This window comes from Anolis carolinensis, chromosome 1, assembly GCF_035594765.1.
Source record: "Anolis carolinensis isolate JA03-04 chromosome 1, rAnoCar3.1.pri, whole genome shotgun sequence".
NCBI classification, from domain to species: domain Eukaryota; kingdom Metazoa; phylum Chordata; class Lepidosauria; order Squamata; family Dactyloidae; genus Anolis; species Anolis carolinensis.
In genome coordinates this window covers 245,847,492-245,871,342 of record NC_085841.1, presented here as the reverse complement: position 1 = coordinate 245,871,342, position 23,851 = coordinate 245,847,492, and the positions used below count along the sequence as shown (strand labels likewise).

Genomic DNA, 23,851 nt, shown 5'->3' with positions numbered 1-23,851 from the left:
TTTACTTAAGGACCACTTTTATTCACTACTAGCTTAGGTACCTGGTGATGCTCTAGGAACAATATTACAGGGACCAATAACATCACCCACAATATCAGAGGTGCATGTACTTGCTCTTCCATCAATGTGATATATGTTGTCCTATTCCAACAATGCCCCTTTACACTGGACAAATAGGACAAGGGTATTAATGGCCACACCTTTGACATTAGAAGCACCAATAATCCCAAAAGGTAGATGCAGAACACCTCAAATTTCTTTGATTTAGAGCAGGCCTGCACAACTTGTGGCCCTTCAGCTGTTTTGGCTTCCAATTCCAAGAATTCCTGGCCATTTGACAAGCCGGCTAGGGCTTCTGGGAGTTGGAGGCCAAAACAGCTGGAGGGCCACAGGTTGTGCAGGCTTGATTTAGAGCGAGGGATTTACAAGTCATGATCCTTGAACAAGAAACTTACAAAGGACGACTAGAAAAATGAACAGCTAAATTTAATTATATCCACAAATTATTTATTTATTTGTTTATTTATTTACAATATTTATATCCAGCCTTTCTCTACCCCGAGGGGGACTCAGGGCGGCTTATTCTGATGCATTAACAAAGAAAGACAATGGTTTTATGATGCACTACATATATTAACACAAGAGATCTTGCCACTATTCAAAAAGAGTTTTGAATGCAGGGAAACTGACTGTTGATAAGGAGAATTGTGACTTTCACACATCAATAATAAGTCACCATTGTAAAGATCTGAAAAACCTGTATCATCTCATGCTGTCCTTTGAAAATTTAAGACAAGGGACATGATTTGCATATTTCTGGATCCTAGTACATTATGGCCACTTCTGTATGTATGGGTCTTCTAGCCATGTGTTGACCTATAGTAACCCAATAGATTTCATAGGGTTTTCTTAGACAAGGAAATCTCAGATGCGGTTTTTGCCAGTTCCTTGTTTTGAAATATAACCTACAACACCTGGTATTCACTGGCATTCTCCCATCTGAGTACTAATTGGCTAGTGGTGTCACTAGGGTGTGTGTGGAGAGAGTGGGCAAGACAGGTGGGAAGGCAGAAGTTTGGCTGGATTTCTTTACAGATTGAAATCACTCTTGCCTCTCCCTCTTACACATTCTTACATGAGATCCACTCTTCCCTCTCCATCTTTTCCACATGTTTGCACAGAGTATTTGCTTGCTTTACCCCCTCTCCTTCTACATTGCCTACTTTTCTTTAAACAGATATAAAAAAACCAATTCTCCTGAGGTTTACTTTCCAGCCAATCTCTCCTTTCTCACCATACATTTGACTGCTCCAACTGAAGCTATAATGGCTTTTGACTCTATCAATAGCTGTTTTTTCCTATTGTATGCCAAAACACATGATTTTTGTGTGGCATGCTTTGATTTGTGAAGGTAAATATGGGCTTAATTTGCCATTCTGATTGCTGAGAGACAGATTTCTTCATGCTGAATAGGCTAACTATGCATGCACACACGTGCACAATCTCAGAATGCAGGAGGGGCAAGATACAGAGATGCCTGAAAATTCTGGTATTTTTACTGCAATATTGTAGTCTGGTCTGGTATGAGGTCCATAGTGGTGACACGAATACTAGTGTAACCAGGGCTGACCTGGTTAGCTTCCAAGATCAAACAAGATATGCTGATTTTATGGTATTTAGATAGGACTTTATAAATATGCTTTAAACCTGAGGCCTTAATATTGCACAATACTCCATCTAAAGAAGTGGAGTTAGATGCATGACAGGTATTGCTCCTTCTTTTTATATGATTAAAAACTAGTGACCTGTGCTACTTATTATGTTGTTCTTATTTTCTGTTACATGTTCACTACTTTTCTATTACATGTTCATTACTTTCCATTAACACATCTCATGTGAAGACTTCTTAGGAATTACAAGATAATTACATTTTTTTTTCTTTTTAGAACACATACTTACATATTTTGCTTTTGTGGAATCTGAGAACGCCCCAAAAGTTACCAAACAATAATCTGGAAAGGTTACTCCTTACAGATCTATCATTCCGTGTCATTAGATTAGTTTTGAAATAGTGCATTGTATTCCTTTTTTACCAAAAATATCACAAATTATTTTCCACAATGTTATTTACTTTCAACGTCTTCTGAAAATTTAATTAGTTATATGGCCCATACTGTTGTAGAATTATAAGGTGGACATGCAAGCTACTATTTTTTTTAAAAAAAAGTTTCTTCTGCTACTTAAGCCTTCAATGAATATTTAATAAATGAATTCTTACTATTAAAGAAACATATGTCCATCATTTCCTTTGGATGCAATTTAGTCATGGTCTTTAAAAAACAATTAACCACACAATTTCCTATTACAAGAGGTTTATTCCACAAGGATTAATTTTTTTCAAGTGAAGTTAGAGAAGCCGAAGTTTTCAGAAAAAATAAATTTAAATGTAAATAAATGCAGATCGAAGACAAACGCTTTGGGGACTGCAGACAATACCAATATTATTAAAGTCAAGAACAATGGAAAGGCTAGATGAATCAGAGAGTCAAGTAATCAGTTTGGAATTCAGTGTTTTATTTGTCACGTAGGATGAAATCAGAATTTGTTCCAGAAACAATGAGTCAGGTTATATAAATAATTTGCAACATATTATATTTTTAGTATTGTATATGCTTGTCAGTCTTAAAACCTCTTTAGCCTTCAGTTTGAATAGATAAAGGAACATCCAAGATTATATGGAGCAACAGCTACTCTCTTCAGCTGGTCCATGATCAATGTAGTTTCAAAGGCCATACTTCCATACAGTTTTCTCCATAGAAAGCTTGCAGGGACATGAAAGAAGCCTCCCAGCTAACACATCTGGGCATCCCCTGGGCAACGTCTTTGTAGATTTCCAATTCTCTCACACCAGAAGCGACTTGCAGTATGTCCTCAAGTCGCTTCTGACATGATATTTTAAAAAAGGAAGCCCATTTGTTGCATGCAACATTGATGTATGTGGCCAGCCTCACATACTTTTCTTGGTTTCTCCATCTGATCACCACTAATAGGTACATATTTGGTAATAATGTTGTTGTTGAGTGGGGATTCAAATCCTGCTCTCCAGTGTCTTAAGGTTCATATACACTTTAGAATTAATGCTATATGACACCCCTTTAACTGCCATGGCTCAATGCTATGGAGTCACGGATGTTTCAGTTTTACAAGGTCTTTAGCCGTCTCTTCCAGACAGTTGATGCCTCACCAAACTACAATGTCCAGAATTCTATAGCATTGAGCCATGGCAGTGAGTGGTGTCAAATTGCATTAATTCTACAGCGTAGTGTAGAGGAACTTTAAGACATCTGTCTTTTTGTCCTCCACCTTCCAAATTGATAAGGTTTCTTAATTAACACTACATATTTTTAAAATATTTCTCAGTTCTGAATTTTTAAATGTTTGACCTCCCAACTGAACGGTGTCTTAGATCCCTCTTCCTCAGTATCACTTCTTAAAATATATTTAACCTTCCAGACTATCTAATCAAAGAGTGCAATGAGAGCAAATTAGATTTTGGGAAATCTGGTTTTCTTTACCAGATTGAACTAATCTCTTCCTTTTTTTAACATGGTTTTTGGTAACTGACTTGTTTTTAGTGTTACTAATATTCAGTGCCAATGGGGGCTGGTGACTTTGCTCTAGTCTTCATTCAATTTTTTTAAAGAATTCTCCAAGGTGGTTAATGTATTTGGGATATAGAGTTAAGCATCTTGTACATCTCATTAAAGGTTAAAGCCCAGAGTAGATTCACATCTCCATTTGACATAGAAGCGATTACTCACTCACCCCAAGCATACTCACAGTGATAACATTTTTACATATGCTCAGAAAATGTGAAAGATTCCATATGTTCCAGAATACCTATCTATTTAATGTGGTAGGTGTTTTTTCCATATGGAAAATAATTTATGTAGTTACCCAGTGTACTGGAACATTCCCAAGAAGATTTTATGCTTCTTAATATTGTTCTGACATTGTAGTCTACGTACATCTTGAGGAAGATTATTTTTAAGTTATATTAGGGTATGATACTAATGTGGGCTACAGGGACTAATGAGGTCTGACCCTGTCCAAAGTTGTTTGAGAGTCTGCTAGCGTTTCCTTGGCCTTATCTCTCAAGTGCATTAGCAGAAAATGAAAAGTGATGAGCTGGACAGGGGAATAAAGGAGAACTTGATCGTGAATTAATTAGCAGAACAGTTGGGTGACTGCCAAGATGGTACCATTTGTTTAGGAGCAAGGCCAGGAGAACAGGGCTGTGAGTGAAGTGTCTCATTAGCACACCAAAGATGAAATCACAGCATGGGTTTCATGAGGTCCACCCTTTCTTCACCATATCTTTATATTCGGGTTTTTGTTTGTTTGTGATGAAGTGGGGGGGGGAGCCTTTTTTGCATTTTTGAAATAGACTACCACTTTGAGATCTGTTGAAGTGTACTGATAAGTATAAATGATATTTCCATGTGTGTTTGTCTTTGATAAAGAATATTATCTTATGTGTACAAGGCTCACAGTTAGTTGTGGGTGAAAAGGAATTTCATACTATGGCATTGGATCTTAATGTTAAAGCCAGTTGGTTGATTCATACCTTAGAGAATATTTTTATAAACTGATAAACTGATTTTGAATATAATCCAAAAATAGTTAAAACATATGCCTTACACAGACTCCATGCACTTTATGACTGCATTATTGTTTGTGAAGTCACATCAGCATTTAAAAAAATGTCTCCATAGCAAGTTAATGGGTGTACTGTGAGAGGTTGGGGGAAATCTCCACTGAGTTAACTAGAAATGTAAAATTATGATAGATTATGAGAGTTAGCATGTATATAGTTTAAGTGTAGGACTATGGGAGGCCATGGTTCAAATCCCTGCTTGGCCACAGAGACCCTCTGGATAACCTTGGGCATATGACACTCTCATTGTTAGAGAAAGGCCATGATAAGGCCTCTCTGAACAAATCTTGCCAAGAAAACCCAATAGGTTTGTCTTAAGCTTGCTATAAGTTGCAAACAACAGCAGCTACATTAATAGCAGTAGCAGTAACAACCAAAACAAAATGGTAGATCATCTAAGGGAAATACCTTTAACAACATTCTATAATGCAGCTTTCTTGGAAAGTTCTTAAAAATCACACTGAAGTTATTTTTTTCTGGTGACCACCATCGGAGGTCGTGGGGAACCCATTGCCCCTTGCCCCACATTGCCTGGCTTTCCATTAAACCAACCCCACAGGGGGGAGTGTTGACCACGTAGCTTCTCCCCATTGCTTCTGATGCAATACAGGAAGCCACCCGTGTTGCTGCCATGGCAGCATATGCTGGTTCCATGCTAGTTTACTCATAGAGCCCTACTGGAAGTTACTCTGTCTATGTCATGAGATGGGAGATGGTGACCTTTGTGGGTAAACTAGGGCTCAACCAGTGTATGCCGCTGAAGTAAACCCCATCTGATGAGGTCATTAGAGAAAATTGGACCCTGGGAATACACTTGTCATACTAAATAAACAAACTATAATTCCCTTCAAAGACACATTCTTACCTGGAATCTTTCCAATCTATAGAGAGCTTATGACAGTATACTTAAACAATTGCAGATTGAGCTTCCAGTGACAAAAACGTTATAGAAATAATAATGTGATTGGATTTTTCCACCAAGGTATTATGACTTGGATTGTTAATTGTTCAAAGGAAGTAAATCCTGAAAAGAGTGGTTGTTCTTGGACTACTGAGGATTTCTTTTCCTGTGTAAAAGTGGGGGAGGGGGGAACAAACAGAAAGATAAGTGTCTGTGTGTTTTAAAATCCTGGTCAATAATGGTACAATAGTGGTACAAATGCAGAAGCCTCTTACTACCATGTCCCAATCAGCAATCTGATCCGGTGACAAGACAAACAACGAGGGTTATATCCAAAGACGTGCAGAGACAAATGGCAAGTTGATTGTTTGAGATGCCCAGAGGAAAACAGGCTAACTTTATGTTCCAGAAAGGCCTTGTTATTTTATCACAAGCAAATTCTGCTGACCAGCAGTAGATTGTTTTTTTTTAAAAAGGATGAGATTTATGGCCACATTTGGAATGCTGATTGCATTCTATGGGTCGGTAATGGACTAAAAAGCATCAGCACAATCCAGCATAAATTCCACTAACCAGCTGAGAAGAAGTGAGGAGTGGGTGGTGAGGGGGAGAGATAAAACATTATAAGCCATTGACTGCAGGAAACTCTGTCATCAGAGATTAGAAAGTCTGAATTCACCTTTGGGAGATAGGAGGAACAATATGAATGGGACAGGATAAAATGTGATATTCTGGTGGGAGGAGGCAGTTAACAGGAAATTATTGTGCATTGGCCTCCCTTATGCCACTTCTATTCCCTCACTGACTGTCTTTCATGCCATGAGATAAAATTAATGTTCGGTGGACAAATGCTTATGGACTGGAAGAAGGGATAGTTTAATTCTTCATAACAGACAGAGTGGGAGAAAATGACTAAAATAACTGCTAGGTTTGGCCCAAATGCACAAGCAACTTCAGTGGCTATAGCATGGCAATGAGAAAGGAAACCACCCCATTCAGCAATTTTTGTGACATTGCAGGGATCTTAGAACCTGCATTCTGGGTCACACAGTGCAGCTGTTTCAAATGACAGGAAAGGAGATTCCACCTGAACATTAGGAAGAACTTCCTCACTGCAAGAGCTCTTCAGCAGGGAAACTATCTGCCCCGGACTGTGGAGGAGGTTCCTTCTTTGAAGGATTTTAAACAGAGGCTGGATGGCCATCTGTCGGGGGTGCTTTGAATACGATTTTCCTACTTCTTGGCAGGGGGTTGGACTGGATGGCACACGAGGTCTCTTCCAAATCTATGATTCTATGATTCTGTGACTGTAAACTGCATTTGTAGGGATGTCTGTGGACCTCAAACTAAACTCAAATAACCCCTGAAAGCAATCTGTTCTGACACTGTGCAGAAGTGAGTTCAAGAGATGGAGAAGAAGCAGGAACAAGCAAAAAAGGAGGGAGAGAAGTGATGCCCTGAAATAGAAAAGCCTTTCCCACTTTTTTCTCAGACCTGGCCAACTAAGTACTGCTTTTGGCCCTGGATACCAATGATGAACAACTCTCTCCCAATTGCCAATCATTATAAAGATTGATAGCTATTTTCATAAACTCCAGATGTTCTAGAGTTTGGTGGTTTATAAAACATTGCAATTGACACTAATTGGGACTTTGCGGCTGCATAGGACACCTACCCCTACATGAACCTACATCTTTGCAGATATGTTCTTTGGAGGTATTCCTCAAGATGCCTCTGCTGTCTAAGGTGAAGCACAGACTGACAGGAGATAGATACAGTATTTTCACTAATATCTTATTGTTATACCATTTATAGAATGTTTTCCTCAGGACACCCGAGGAAGCCCACTCTTGAGAACATTTGGGTCCCAGGCAAAGACGTCTTTAAAGTCACAAGTTTTTATGATACTTTCCTGTTAATAGTCTTGACTTCTAGTGTATGTTAATTTTTCAAAGTCTTGTCTACACAAGCCAAAAACTGCAGACTCTTCATGAATGAGAGGCTGGCCATGTTCATGATACATGGCTACTTTTGGTGTATATCCTGATGTTTATAGCTTTTAAATGGTTTTGCCTCACTTAAAGCAAAGTTGGAGGATACTCAAGTTTGCTGCATACTCCAGACTAGCTTTGGAGCAGTCTGAATAGTTCAGATGGGTCCAATTCAGCCTGATCTACTCTCCAGATGGATAGCGGCACCATCCAACTTTCCTTGTGCTCATTCTGACATGAATAGAGGAACCCATGCAATCAACCAATCAATCTGGAACAAGAAAGTGGGAATGCTCCCCTTTTCTTCATGATCATATGGGTGTCCCATGGCCAGGAGTTCTCACAGAGTGGTGACATGAAGGACATGTCACCCTAGAAAAGTGGCTGCAGTCACTGGCTGTGTAAATGACAGCTTTGTATTCTACATAGATGTTCTGGACCCAAGCCTGCTCCAAGGCAGCTTTATACTGTGCTACACTGCTTGGTGTAGTTTAAAATGTAAGATACAAAATATATCAGGCCAAAACTATATTTATTCCTTCATTTTCTTTACCCTATAGTCCTGTTCACTAGCAGGACTGGAGGGTAACAGCCTTTTATTGCTTGTAGTCTCAAAAATATTACCTATCATGGCTAACACCTGTTGATGGACATAAGCTCCATGAATGTTTGAAGTCCTCCTTTAAAGGTCTCTAAGGAAGTGTCCATCGCTACATCTCGTGGCAGGGAATTCCATGGATTACTTATGTAATGTGTGACAAGATTCTTCCTTTTATTTATCCTTAATTTTCCAACATTAGCTGCAGTGAATGACCTTCAGGTTCTTGTATAGTGAGAGAGGGAGAAGCCTTTCTCCATATTGACTTTCCCCGCACCATGCATAATTTATCATAAATTACAGGTTTATTATTGTTTTGTAATTTGTTCCCTCTGGCTTTTAATGTTCTCTGTTTAAAGTGTACTGAGATTTGACTGACATTAAATATCTTGCTTGCCCTTGTGAGAGCAAAAGGCAGCATTAAAAATGGAAATTAATGAATATGTAAATGCCATTTCCGTGGGAATTATTTTACTCTATGGAAGTGCTCCTAGAATCACAGAACCATAAAGTTGGAAGGAGCCCCAAGTGTTATTGTGTTCAAAGCTTCATGCAGGATCTCCAGCTAAAGCATCCCCCACTGTCCAGCCCTTTTTGATAGCAATCCAGAGCGAATGTCCTCACTACTTAAGGCATTACAAAAATGTAGCATTGCTATTACAATAGCATAAATATACATTGGGTCTTTTCCATAGAAAATTCTGTGGAAAGATGTTTTTGCTTATAAAGAACTGATGGTTTCAACTAGTTATTGGATAAAATTATTGAACTAAGAGGAAATAAAGTAAAAACTTATGAAGGGATTTAGAAGGGATCTCTAAATCCCTTCTTAAAGCTTCTTAAACATTTTCTACTCACATCCTCTTTCTGCCTGAGAAATTTCTACATGATTCCAGGCATATACAAATAAGTATAAAAGTCAAACATTTATTGAAAATAAAGCAATATTTGCAAGGCTTGCTAAACAGGTTGATTTTTCTTTTTGTGGAGTGCAGGTAAGGCATTTTCTGCAGAGTCCAGTGAAAACACTGGGCATGTGCAATCGATAAAAAAATATTTTGAAGTCATTACAAAATTAGGGAGCGCTGGTGTTTCATTTCTAAATTATAGTTAGTGAAAATTTCATTACTATAATGAGAGTAATGAAATGTTGTTACTTTTTCGTTATAATATATGCACAAGTGGGGAAACATCAGGGTTCTTTCTCCCTCATTTTTACATGTATTGGGGTGAAACTTGCTATAATAGTGGAACATATTAGCCCATCAAGTTTCAGAAAGTTTTACTTATCCACAGATATTTGGGAAATTTTCAAAGTTTTTATAAACATTTTAAAAAACTACAAGAGCTATCTCCTTGACTTTTTTATACAGTGATACAAGATAACAGGGGATCATTCCCCCCAACTTTCAGGAATATTCATATATCTACTGATTTTGGATTGTTTTTTTTTAATGACAAAATGTGTGTGTGTTTTTAAAAAAAGCCACAACAGCTATTTTATTGAATGTCTCTCATATTAATAAAAAGAAACTAATATTAACCAATTCTACATTTTCATAAATTCCTAGAGTTGGAAGGGACCCCCAAGGGCCCTTTCTGGAAATAGGGTGGTATATCAATAAAATTTTATTATATTATTATTATCTAGTCCAACTCTCTTCTTCTAGGCAGAAGGGTGCCATTAAATATTTCCTGATAGATGGCCATCCACCCTCTACACTTATCAATATGTGTCCTCTATTGAGTTGGAAGGGACCCCCCAAGGGCCATCCATTGAGGGATTTCTTCCAAGTCCAGTCAGAGATTTACTTACTAGAAGTATCAATCAGTCCTCCTCTTTGCAAATTCAACAATTTATTGGAACTCTGGCTGTCTGCTGCTATGGAGGGACAAATCTCTGCCCTATCCTAATTTGGGCTTTCTGATGCTGAGCAGAATTCTGGGAAATGTAGTTTAGGGCAGGGCCTTTTGCATTCTCTGCCATAGGGCTCCTCACTTTCCCAAACTCCATTTCCCAGAGTTCTGTGCTTTCTCAATCTTTTCCCCCCCAGCGAACTCTGTTCCCTGCTTTCCCTCTCCTAATGGCAAAAGGCCATTAATTTAAGGGGGAAAGGCAGCCTTTTTTAGCTTTGTTTTGCTTCCTTGCACTGAAAATAAAACTGACTTTGAGAGGCTTCTGAGATTTACAAAATGCAAGGGAAATAATATTGGGTAAGTTTCGATTCTTATATTTGTATATCTTATACCCATGTGTTGGGTATCACCTCCGAGGTACGAATTTAGCAAATTTGATATGACTTACTATGATTAACGAAAAAAATACACATCACTAGTAAACACTGCACATTGTTGCTATAGATTTGTGTATATCCTTCCAATTTTTCACCTTTTGAGAAATATTGTGCCTTATATAACTGTGAAATCTTTTAAAGTAGACAAATCAGTAAACTGAATAGATTTAAATTTTTGTATTGGATTTCTCCTAGCGCAAAATCGGGTCACTTTTCTGCAGAGCTACACTTTTAGATTCTCAGCTGCAAATCACCCAAGTCTTCTCAATATATATAGCCATTGGTTTTAATAGCTGCTCATTTTGTCTGATAATCTTGCAGCTCATTTGTCCTCATTCGGTGCTTCACAGCACCAGTGGAAAATGTTAAAACTACAGGCAACTCTGACTGGATGCTGTTGAGACCTTCATGAGGCAGATGAATAAACAGGAATAGTAAACAAGGGTACTGGGAGATTATTAGAAACACACCAGTGGCTCAGGTCTAAATGACATCAAGTAAACACACATTAGCATGGAAGTATAACCTGTAATCTCCTTGAAATATAGGAACAATTTTTCCCTTTAGTACCAGACTGTGCTTAAAAGACTTTAGCCAAAAGGAGACAGTACAAAAGAAGACAGAGTATTATCGTGCTTAGGAGAACTTAAGTATTTAAAAGTAAATATATAGCCATGCAGAAAGGGATGAGAGATCAGTGGTGGCCCCGCAGCTATGGAACTCCCTCCCCAGAGAGATCAGATCAGCCCCCTCCCTCTTGATCTTCTGCAAGAAAGTGAAGACATGGCTCTTCGACCAAGCTTTTGAAAACCTGGTGCAGCAATAGACATGAAAGATTCGGAATTTGATCAGTGGAATGGCCCGGACCTTGCTCTTGAATCACGTGATGCTGATGGTTTTAATTGTGTTTTATTGGAAATTAATGTGTATTTTAAATGACTTTTCTGTAACTCTTTGTAATTGTTTTAAACAGCATTGAATTATTGCCATGTTGTAAGCCGCCCTGAGTCCGCTACGGGGTGAGAAGGACGGGGTAAAAGTATAGTAAATAAATAAATAATTAAGTATTCACAACCATTCTTTTGAAGTATACAATTTTGGCATGCAAAAGGAAGTTCTTTTTTTTTTTTAATTGTCATCACCATGATTGTTGTCATGATTTGTTGTCATATGAAGTGCCATCAGTGACTTCAGGGTGTCAAAGTGTTAGCTCTGGCAGCATTAGGTGCTTCCTTCACTTGGGACATTTCAGTCCCTGAAGATTTCATGTTACCTGAAATCCAGAGGTCAAGTGGAAAGTGCTCCCTTTCAATTTTGCTCAGTGATAATCTGGCTTTTAAGAAGCCATTCATACAGAAGGATTGGAACACACAAGACACGCTGTTGCTAAGTAACAATGAATTGATTATACACCTTTGAACATTTTTGCAAGGTCTTCTTCTGCTTCATAATTGAGTTGTTGTTACCTTTCTGAACGCTTCATTTGCAATTTTCTCACTACCTTGCATTTGCCACCCAGTGTGTCAGATTGTTAGCATGTACTCTGTTTACTACAATCCTTTCTCAACTTTTAACAAGATACCTAAATAGAAGTGACATTACTCATTGGTAACTCTGTATATGAGGCCAAGCTGAAAATAAAAATCACACAACTTATATCATATCAGTTTGAGGGAATTAATATCCACCTTGGCTTAGACCTTTTGCTTGGCAGAAGCCACCCAACCATTAATCATATTTCTTACTGGTTTGGTTGGCTATGGTGAAAAGAGAAAACCAATAGGAAATATACAGCAGAAGATGTTATACAATGCAATAAACACAAAAAATATCAAAAGCTATTATAGATGGATAGAACCAAGAAGAGCCCTTCTCCAAAGAGAATACAGTAGAGTCTCACTTATCCAACATAAACGGGCCGGCAGAACGTTGGATAAGTAAATATGTTGGATAATAAGAAGGGATTAAGGAAAAGCTTATTAAACATCAAATTATGTTATGATTTTACAAATTAAGCACCAAAACATGATGTTATACAACAAACTTGACAGAAAAAGTAGTTCAATACGAAATAATGCTATGTAGTAATTACTGTATTTACGAATTTAGCACCAAAATATCACGATTTATTGAAAACATCGACTACAAAAATGCGTTGGATAATCCAGAACGTTGGATAAGTGAATGTTGGATAAGTGAGACTCTACTGTAGTTATTCCAAATAGAATGCTTGGCTAGACATCTAAATTCCATGTAGGCAGTAGAACCTATGTGATCTTGGAAACTAAACAGTGTCAAGCTTGGTACAATTTTGAAAGAGGGGTCTATAGGCTATATTTCAGAAGAAAGCAAAGGTAAACCACTTCTGATTGTTCCATGTTTGAGAAGACTATATGAAATTCATGGGATAGCCAAAAGATGACAACTATTAAAGGCATATACTTTATGAACAAACTGTCATTTCAAAATGACGAGTACCAACACTGACATATAGGTTTATGGAAGCTGCCTTAGGCAGTACCATGAAAAGGAGACAAAGGAAGGTATGAAATGTTCTGATTGTATACGATGTTTCAAAACGGAGGACCCAATTTCAAAGCAGTATATTTCATGATGGCAACGTGTTACAATTACACAAATAGTTACAAATTGTTTAATGCGTTACCAAGTTACCAAGTTTTACTAACAATTTCATGCATGACCTTTGCCTACCACTAAGAAAAAGTTGGCCTCATTATGAATGGCAGAACATTACATTTCTTATGTTTCGAGGTTGCCTATCATGAGGTTTCCTAGGCAAGAGGGGTTTACCACTGCCTTCCTGTGAGGCTGAGAGAGTGTGAGTCAACAAAGGTCGAGGTCACCTGGTGGGTTTTCACATGTGAGAGCAGTAGTGGCCCCATATTTTTGGAACTTATTTTCCAGAGGTACATATGGTCCTAAAGGCAACTGTCAGTCCCAGTTAGAGTAAATTATAGACTACTTCAGTCAGTGCCAATCACAATAGAAGTATTATATTTTAAAAATATGCTTCCAAGATGGATTTTTAAATGACTCTGATTAAATTTCTCTTTTAAAAAAATCATCACAGGTTGCTGGGGTGGGGGAGGAGAATTTGTTCAGAAAGGTGTCATATTGTGCATTCACATGTATACATGCTTGTGTGTTTAAGAACATGAACAAACAAATGTACATCTAAGTTCCTTCTCATTTTCTTTATTGTTCTTTCCCGCTCCTTGCAGAATCTGATATTGCTGATTTCGATGGAAGGAGCTCCCTTCTCTATAGGTTCAACCAGAAGTTGATGAGTACCTTCAAAGATGTTGTTTCCCTGAAGTTCAAGAGCATGCAGGGAGATGGGGTCTTGTTTCACGGAGAAGGGCAGCGTGGAGATTATATTACTCTGGAGCTGCAAAATGGAAAGCTTTCTTTACACATCAACCTGGGTATGTCCATTCATTTCAGCATATCTTGAATCATTGTGGTGGTAGGGTGGGGGTGGCTATCCTTTAGTCTAATGTTACCAAATGTACAATGTTTTTAAAGACTGCGGGGCAGCTGAGGAATAATGCACTGAGGTGCCTATATTTGGTTTTCTTCATTTATGTTTATATTCTAGAGACTTTGAAATGTGGAAGATCTCGATTTTAATTCATACGTGTGTTGAAGAACATTCTAAATGCATTTCACTTCCTAACTCCAAATGGACCGATCTGAAAGCAAACTAAGAATGTGAATATTTGATTGTTTTATTCTGCATTCAAAGATGTGAAGAGGAAATTAAAATGGCTTTGCACTTCTAGACTGACAAATGCTTGCATGTCTTCTATTTATTTGCTTTGGTTATAAGGCATTTTTATACATATCATTTTGTATGCTGTATATGGCCAACTGTTGGCACAGCGGGTTAATCCGCTGAGCTGCTGAACTTGCTGACCGAAAGGTAAGTGGTTCGAATCTGGGGAACAGGGTGAGCTCCTGCTGTTAGCCCCAGCTTCTTCCAATCTAGCAGTTTGAAAACAAGCAAATATAAATAGATAAATAGGTACCGCTCCAGTAGGAAGTTAACGGCGCTACATGCAGCCATGCTGGCCACATGACCTTGGAGGTGTCTATGGACAATGCTGGCTCTTCAGCTTAGAAATGGAGATGAGGACCACCCCCCAGAGTCGGACTCGACTAGATTTAATGTCAAGGGGAAACTTTTACCTTTACTATATGGCCAACTGACGCTTAAGTCTCCTTCAGATACATAATGCGCATGGTCTTCTATTTACAGTTGGTGAAAATGATTATTTACATGCAGTATTCATCCAAGGTTCATTCACATAATCCAAAATGTTTTGAGACATTATTCTGTGCAGGAGTGTTATGTGAAAATAATACAGTGCTTTGTGCAAAATTGAAAGCTTTCCTCACCAATTTTGCTCACCAAAACGCTCATATTTATACCAAAACAAGTCAATTTGTGTGTCTAGGAACTTTTTTCATGATTGCTGGGAAAATCAATTGGTGGTTTCAGTACACTGATGATACTGTGCAGTGTTTCTCTGTGACATACGAATTAGGTGTGATTATACATACTGAGGGCCCAAAAGTATTGTTGAACTGGATGAGTATAGCAAGACTGAAATTAAATCCCAACAAGACAGAGGCTCTGTAACTGAACATTTCCCAGTATGAGCATTAGTAAAGGTTCTCAGAGCTTGCATTTGATTTGTACACTTGGGGCCCTTCTTGGAACATTCAAGCCATAGAATACGCAGGCAGTTTTGAGTGTCCTTTCACAACATCAGTAGGTATACATTTTGGATAGGCCTAGGACACACTGATCTTTACCTTGGCACTTCCAGACTATATTTCTGCAATGCAAATTATAAAATTAAATCCCTAATACATGTAATTAAAATTGCAATCTTCTAAGTATTTAATTGCATGCTGGATTGCTCATATACAGTATAGTCCTTTGTGCATCAGTTCAAAAATAAACCTAATTGATTGTAAAAAGGGGTGTACTTCCAATTTGGTAGATATAGAAAAATTGTAGCTTCAGATATGTTGCATTTTTTCCAGCAAGACTGCCTCAGTGGCATTGATTTATAAAGGGGTACCGATTACATTGGATTCATTTTGACTGTGTGCTTTCCATAGGTAAATAGTTGCTTTCTTACCTTCCCATTGCTTCTTAAAGCAGGAGCAGTGTTTTTTTTTTGCTCCTTTGATGTAGGTTTATTTTCTTTGAAAGATGTATAATTTTCCATCTCTTTAGCTGCTTTTTATGCACAGCCTTCTTCGGTGGGGGTTGATTACAGTAAACCAATAAAAATTAGCTTGTTAGGCTGTCAACTTGTCAAAAAAATAATGATGATTTTATTTAAGCTTTGTTGATTTCAATTCCTTTGGAAATACAATGTAAACACCTTTCATTTTCAAAAGAGCAGCAGCACAGTGTCACTAGTGTTTCATGTAGGTATTGATCTTGGGCCAAGAGACAATGTGTGCTTTGGGAAGGCTGTGCTTTATATTCAATCTAGAAGGGTATTATTTATTGAATTCAGGCCAAGACATGAATCACATACTGAACAAGTTAGTAAATTTTAGGTTTCGCCTCCAAAAAACAACATGGAATGAAATTTCCCTCCTATGTTTGTACAAGTTGAATTCAATAAACATAACTGTTACCTACCATATAGTTACTGCTTAACACATAAATATTAATGAACAAAAGTGGCAGCCCCCAGTTCAGTAATATCATGGGGAAATGCAAAGGCATCAGATATTTAAAAGGTAACCACTTGAAGTATGACTGACTCTCATTTGGTTTCTCTCACATTAAAATTCTTTAAACCTTAAGTCTTTTCCATCCCAAGTAGGAAGAAGTTAACAGATGTAGGCAAATTCTTATCTGAAATACAATTCTCACCCATTCTTAGTATCAATTCTGTAAATGTGGCCCAAGAACATGTGTTGCTGAAATGTAGCATAAAAGCCCCACTGCAGAAACTGTGCCACAACTTCTTTTGCTGTAAACTCAGATTTTGAATGTGGTCCATCCTCGATGTTGTGATAAATAGGAGATGTCTAAGAACCTCATCACATTGATTGAGTATGTTGAGGTCCCCTGGATCGAATCACCAACCTCAGTAGTGAATTGGCAGGACAGGGGGGAATCCTGGTGTCCCGTCTCACAGACAGTGATGCATCCCTATTACATATGGGGCCCCATGATATCTAATGGAACACAGGAGACCTCCTGTGTTCTGGGCCAAGCATCCTAGGATGCTGGAGCCCCAGTTGAACCACAGAGGCTTGCTGGAAGTGAGACTGCAGCATCTGATGGGTGGCATGGGGCTCCATGTCTCAACTGGAGAGAAAGCATTCTATGACACTGAAAATTAATCGTGTGATGAGGACACATGTGGCATTCCACTATGTCCCTACCACTAGATATGTCTTGGTGAAGACATCCTATGGTATCTCCTAGGGGTTTTTCAGATGTCCTGGAGGATCATAATAACACTGTGTGTATCTGTAGGCATATAGTGACATAGTCAGATGCTTCTCAGATGCCTCCTGCTCTTCACTGGACATGGAGAGGCAGATAAAACACAAAAATGAGTGTGTGTGTGTGTGTGTGTGTCTGGGGGTGTGTGTCATAATTTAATAAAAGAAATCTTATGCAACCTCTGCAGTGACTAACATATGAGTTATGCAAATTAAATTGCACTTGTGTCCATGGAACTTATTAACAGGAGTCCAGTTGTAATTTTGTGGCATAAAGCATTTCATTTCCTCTGTTAGGACTGCATAGCTCTGATTGTTGGTTCAGTGTCTTTGCGTATTTAGAGATATTAATTAAATATTCTCAAAAGCAGGGCTAAGGCACTCATAATTATTCTCATGAATTAACCAACAAAAGGAATCTGTTAAAATAGATAATCAGCCAGTACCACTAATTGTTAGCTATACATTGTTTTTGTTCCTTTATCCTCAAACCATGTTAATGCAGAATAATTCACTTGTTGGCTCTGCCACAAAATTTCTCTCACTCCCCCTCCTTTCAGCCCCTATCTCTCCCTGGTTAGAAAATGATTATTTTCTCTGATGATCATTTTAGAGCGACGGTGTCTCCCAGCCCATCTGTCCACTTCAAGGATTCATTTCACAGCTGTTTCAGCTCTTCTCTGTGCTGGGTCATCTCTGTCCACGCAGAAAACTGGTCTTTGATTCCCTGTAATTGAACCCCCGCCTTGGGTGAGACGTGAAAGTTGAATGTGCTGCATCCAGCTATTGGTACGCAGCGAAGCAAATAAAAAAGAAAGAAAGCCTTGAGTACAGTATATAGAAAGAGAGTTCAAGCGAAGCAAAAAGACAGCATGAGATCCCCAAGGAGGAAAATGAAGTGGAAAAGAAAAGGCAAGAAGAAAAATCCTTCCTACTTTTCTATTCAATGTTTCTTTTGCAGAGTGGTCTCTCTGCAACTATTCATTAGTATCAGATAGCAGGGAGAAGCTCTCTCATGACTAAAACATACAAATGTAAATTTACCTGATGATTCCTGACCTGTGCTCTCCTACTTTGGAAATAAATAAAGAATTGTTTTGTCTACAATTCTTCCCTGGTAATAGATAATAGAATCTCATTTGTCAAGTCGCTTTGTTATTCTTTAATCAGCATTTCCTTAATGGGAGATCAGTACTGAATTATTAGAGCTAGAAAAGAAGTGGTTGCAAAATATCAGACTCTTCTTCGTAATCTGTTCCATGTGTCAATTATTCTATGGCTATTAGCAACACATGCAATTAATAAATCCAGTTTTTGCCTTTGCATGTCTTTTTGTTCAGTTGCTTGGTTTGGATATTGTGGAGGATGTTATCCCATACCCAACAGCAATGGCCAAAGCCTTATTCTGTTTAAATACTGCAGAGTCCTTCTATGGTCTTTAAATAGTTCTAGAGAGTGAGAGAGGATAAGAGAGTCATAGCAAGCACATTGGAAGAATTAAAAAAAATCTTGACAAACAAGAAAACTGGGCTTAAGTTAATATAATGAACTTCACATGCAAGTTCTTCATTTAGGCAACAAAGAGCAAACAGGGTTGTTGTATGTCTTTCGGGCTGTGTGGCCATGTTCCAGAAGTATTATCTCCTGACGTTTCGCCCACATCTATGGCAGGCATCCTCAGAGGCTATGAGGCATGGATGAGCAAACAGACAATTATAGCAGAAGAGGCGCTTTGCTCTGAAGTAGTACTACATGTGAAAATACATTGGGATTATTGTTGATCATAAATTGAGCATGGACCACCAGTGTGATACTATAGCAAAGAAGGTGAATGCTGTCTTAGCGTGCTTTAACAGAAGCCTAGTTTCCACGCTGAGGAAAGGAATAGTACTACTGTATTCTCCATCAAGCATGAACAAGATATATGTCTTTCTTCACCTTCCAAAGCACAACTTCCAGCTACACCTAATGTTTTGCTTGTGCAAAATGAAGACAGGAAACATGGAGGAACAGAGGCCATATTCTATTAAAGAGATAAATTTTAAAATAATGATGGACTTAATGAGGTTGTACCTCCTCTTAGAATCATAGAATCATAGCATCATAGAATAGTAGAGTTGGAAGAGACCTCATGGGCCATCCAGTCCAACCCCCTGCCAAGAAGCAGGAAATCACATTCAAAGCACCCCCAACAGATGGCCATCCAGCCTCTGCTTAAAAGCCTCCAAAGAAGCGGCCTCCACCACTGCTTGGGGGAGAGAGCTCCACTGCCGAACAGCTCTCACAGTGAGGAAGTTCTTCCTGATGTTCAGGTGGAATCTCCTTTCCTGTAGTTTGAAGCCATTGTTCCGCGTCCTAGTCTGCAGGGCAGCAGAAAACAAGCTTGCTCCCTCCTCCCTATGACTTCCCCTCACATATTTGTACATGGCTATCATGTCTCATCTCAGCCTTCTCTTCTGCAGGCTAAACTTTAGTTCTTTAAGCCGCTCCTCATAGGGCTTGTTCTCCAGACCCTTGATCATTTTAGTTGCCCTCCTCTGGACACTTTCCAGCTTGTCAACATCTCTCTTCAATTGTGGTGCCCAGAATTGGACACAGTATTCCAGTTGTGGTCTGACCAAGGCAGAATATAGAGGGGTAGCATGACTTCCCTGGATCTAGATGCTATACCGCTATTTATGCAGGCCAGAATCCCGTTGACTTTTTTAGCAGCTGCATCACATTGTTGGCTCATGTTTAACTTGTTGTCCACGAGGACTCCAAGGTCTTTTTTACACGTACTGCTGTCGAGCCAGGCGTCCCCCATTGTGTATCTTTGCATTCCATTTTTTCTGCCGAAATGAAGTATCTTGCATTTATCAAGAACTCTTGAAGATAATTGCCAGTGGTTCTGAAATAACCTCAGCTAGTTCCTTTAATACTCTTGGATGTAGCTGATCTCGCTCTGGGGACTTGAATTCGTTTAGAGTGGCCAGGTGTTCCTGGACAACTTGTTACCCTATTTGGGGTTGGATTTCCCCTAATCCGTCCATTCCATGTTGCTGAGGTTGAAGAAGGCATTAAGTAGTTCTGCCTTTTCCCTGTCCCTTGTCACCATCACCCCATCTTCTCCTCGCAGAGGCCCTATTGCCTCCTTGTTCTTCCTTTTTCTACCAACGTAAGCAAAAAAGCCTTTTTTGTTGTTTTTAAAGTCCCTGGCAAGCCTGAGCTCATTTTGCGCTTTAGCCTTGCGAACCTACCTCAAGACATATGTCTTTCATAGGGACAAAGCATGCTATTTAAGGTGAAATATTATTGTGTAATAATATTATAGCACAATTTGTATTTTAGTTGGATGGAGCTTAAGTGTGCCTACACAAGTAATGACTCATAAAGACAGATGGATCCCACTAGCCATGTACTGAAAGCTTTGTAGTCCCCTGTAATTTTTTTTTAGACTTCGAAGCAAGTACGCAAAAAAAAAAACACTATCTCCATCTGATGGCTCTTCCCATTCTTTCCACATATCTTGTAATATATGCATTAATAGACCTTACACAAATGTATGGAAGCATCAGTGTTCTGTAGTAGTTTGTATATTTGGACTAGGATTCCAGCGGACCAGGGTTTGAATCCCTGCTCAGCCATTAAACTGTTTTGGTGACCTTCAACAGGTCATATTCTCTCAGTCTTTGAGGAGGCATTGACAAGCTATTCTCTGAATAAATCAAGGCAAACCACCCGCAGCCCCAGGATAGGGTTGCTATAGATTAGACAGCAATCATAATATAATAATAATAACTTTATTTTTATACCCCGCCCCATCTCCCCAAAGAGACTCGGGGCAGCTTACATGGGGCCATGCTCAGGCAAAACAGACAATATAAAACTCACAATATAAAAACAGATCAATAAAAACAAATAAGATCGCATATACAAAAATCATAGATTGATAAAATCCTGAAAAGAACCTAAAATGAACTGGGCCAAAAGTGTGAGTAGTGCGAGCTATAATTAGGGGAGAGGTAGGTAGCCGAGACAGTAGTCCCACTGCAATGCTAGGGAAGGAGTGCACAGGGAGAATATATCATAACACAAAAGAACACAGTATTCTTTAAACCAGTATGGAATTCCACTGAATATCTGGTGATAGTGTTTTGCTTGTGGAAAGGCAGAATCTAGCATTTCGACATATTCGTTCCATTCCCCAAATAAATCTGGAGGTTTGAAAAGCTTTCTGACACTTAGGGAAGGTGGCTAGTGGAGAAGGCAGGGATTTTTTCCTGTGGCTGTTAGCAGGTTTTTCAATTTAGCTCTATAATCCAGAAAGTGAGAGTTGAGGCAGACTTTATCCATGCTGACCATTTTTCAAAAGAACAGTGTGATCCAGAATCAAGAAAATGTGCTGAGGATATGCATTCTTTTCTTTTGTTTTAAAATGCAATTTTCCAAGACCTGTACCAAACTGATTTCTGTTACATTTTTATAGTTTTGATCTATACATAATATTCTATTCCTAGCTAGCGATAGTACCTTTTCGAAACAAAATATGTTTAGGACAAATAAGACAATATACAGTATATCCACCCACAGATGTCTTTATACAAATCATACTATGTTTAAAGCAGTATTAATGTTTCAGCACTTCTACTAGATATCTTAGATTTATCTTACATTTTCCAAATGACATCTCCAACTAACATCAATTCCTCTCTCAGCCCCTGAAATCTCTCCCATCTTCTTGGTAGCCACCCACACTCACTTCCATACTCCCACCTTTGGTTGGAGATGTGCCCCATTACTTCATCATTCACTATGTCTGTGTGCGGTTTCTTGTTAGCTGATTCTAAGCTACATCTGAAACAGTAACTACTACCACTACAATTGCACCCTTGATCAGTACGAAACTGCAAGGGTTTCAGCATCTTCTTGTTGTACGCCACCGAGTCATTGACTAAAGTAGCCAGTTCTCCTGAATTTCACAAGAACATATTATAGGTCACATTTTGGATCCTCTCAGCTCTTGTATTGCCATTCTATTTCTTCCATATATTTAAAAAGCGCAGCCTCATGCCAATAGCCAGTCCTGACATAAAGAAATGACACCATGGTACGACAAAAGAAAAACAGAAAAAAAATTCAGCAATCACTTCATAAGAGCCCCCCTAATTAAAGTATGGGAAAAAAATACAAGGATAGATTCTATAGTAACCCCCCCCCCCCCCCCGGATATCCCCCATAGAAGCACAACAGAGAATTTAGCAGAGAGAATTGGTTAACTTACCAACAAATATTAAAAAAGATTGATAATGAGTACAAAATAAAAACACACACAGAAATTAAACAAACATACAAACAAATTTCATGGTATCAATATTACCAATTACAAATAAGTTTTAAAGAAGATGCTAAAAAGTGATTCAACCAAGAACAGGGAATATAGGAAATTATAATGAAAAAAGATCAAAAGCTACTAAAATTACTGCACCAACAACTACTAAAATGGGCAACAGAAGAGGAATACATAAAAGAATGTATGATAAAATGGACAAAAGATATAGGCCATTGGAACAATGGGGAAAAAATTGGAAAGAGAAATTAAAATACAAGGCTGCAACCGATATTAAAGAAAATTGGTACAAGATGCAATATAGATGGTATTACATGCCAGAAAAATTATCAAAATTAATAAAAAGAAATCGAATATGTGTTGGAAATGTGGGGAAAAAATTGGGACATTCTTTCATCAATGGTAGATCTGTGAGAAAATAAAAGAATTTTGGAAGATAATACATCAAATGACACAGGAAATTATAGGAATCAAATTCAAATTAGAACCGGAAATGTATTTATTAAGCTTTATGAACTCAATTTTTTTTTTAAATGAACACAGAATATTTTTCTACATCAGCACAGTGGCCAGGCTAAGAATAGCAAAAGTCTGGAAAGGGAAAAGGCTCCCTACTTCCGAGGAATGGTTAATTAGAATTTTGGACATGATACAAATGGACAAACTAACACAAAAAATAAGGGAGGGTAAAAATAAAACAGACTGGACAACTTTCACAAAATTCCTGAGAAAAAGAAGAACGGATTTTACTATAGACCTATCTATAATATAAAATGGATTAAACGAAAAGAGACAAAGGGAAAATACAAATATGCAATCAACGAAAGAGAAAACTCCGAAACCAAGATGGGAATTCAACCAACATTGTTTTTCTTTTTCTCTCTTTTCCCACCTACCTCCAGAACTCCCCCACTCTCACTCTCTCCCCTCACTTTCCTATCAATATGTTGTTCCACCACTTTTGATGTATCACGTTTCTTTACAAAATTAATAATAGTAATAATAATAATAATAATAATAATAATAATAATAATAATATAAAGAAATGACACCACACACACACACACACACACAACCAGGTGAGGAAGGACTTGGAAGGTGCTTTGAGGAAAGGCAGTTGTGGAGAGGAGGGCAGAGAAAGTGTGAGAGAGAGACACCAGGAAGGGGAGGTGTGAGTGATGGTTCCCTTCCCTTCCCTCTGTGAGGTAGTCAAAGCACAACAGGATCCTGCCTCCTCCAATGCTCCCAGGTGGTGATGTCTCTTGCAAGTGAAAGAAGAGGAAGAATTAGAGAGGACAAGGGAAAAGAATAAGAGAGGAAGGAAGGAGGAGGAAGAAGGAAAGGTAGAGAAAGAGGAGAAGAGAAGAAATGAAGAAGAAGAAATGGAAAGGGAAGAGGAGGGGAAGGAAGAAGAAAAGGAGGAGGAGGGAAAGAAAAAGAGCAGTTAGGGGAAAACAAAGAGGAGGAGAAAGGAGGAGGAGGAGGAAGTGGAGGAGTGAGGGAAGAAGAGTGGAGAG

The 23,851-nt window shown here is 38.5% G+C and overlaps 1 protein-coding gene across 1 annotated transcript in view; it reads left to right on the top strand.

Moving 5' to 3' along the window:
* cntnap5 (contactin associated protein family member 5) overlaps positions 1-23,851 on the top strand; it is a 482,960-nt gene that overhangs the window by 186,882 nt on the left and 272,227 nt on the right. Inside the window, exon 5 of the mRNA XM_008110020.2 lies at positions 13,744-13,947. Within this exon, the coding sequence (XP_008108227.2) occupies positions 13,744-13,947 (204 nt within the window). The remainder of the gene's footprint in view (positions 1-13,743; positions 13,948-23,851) is intronic.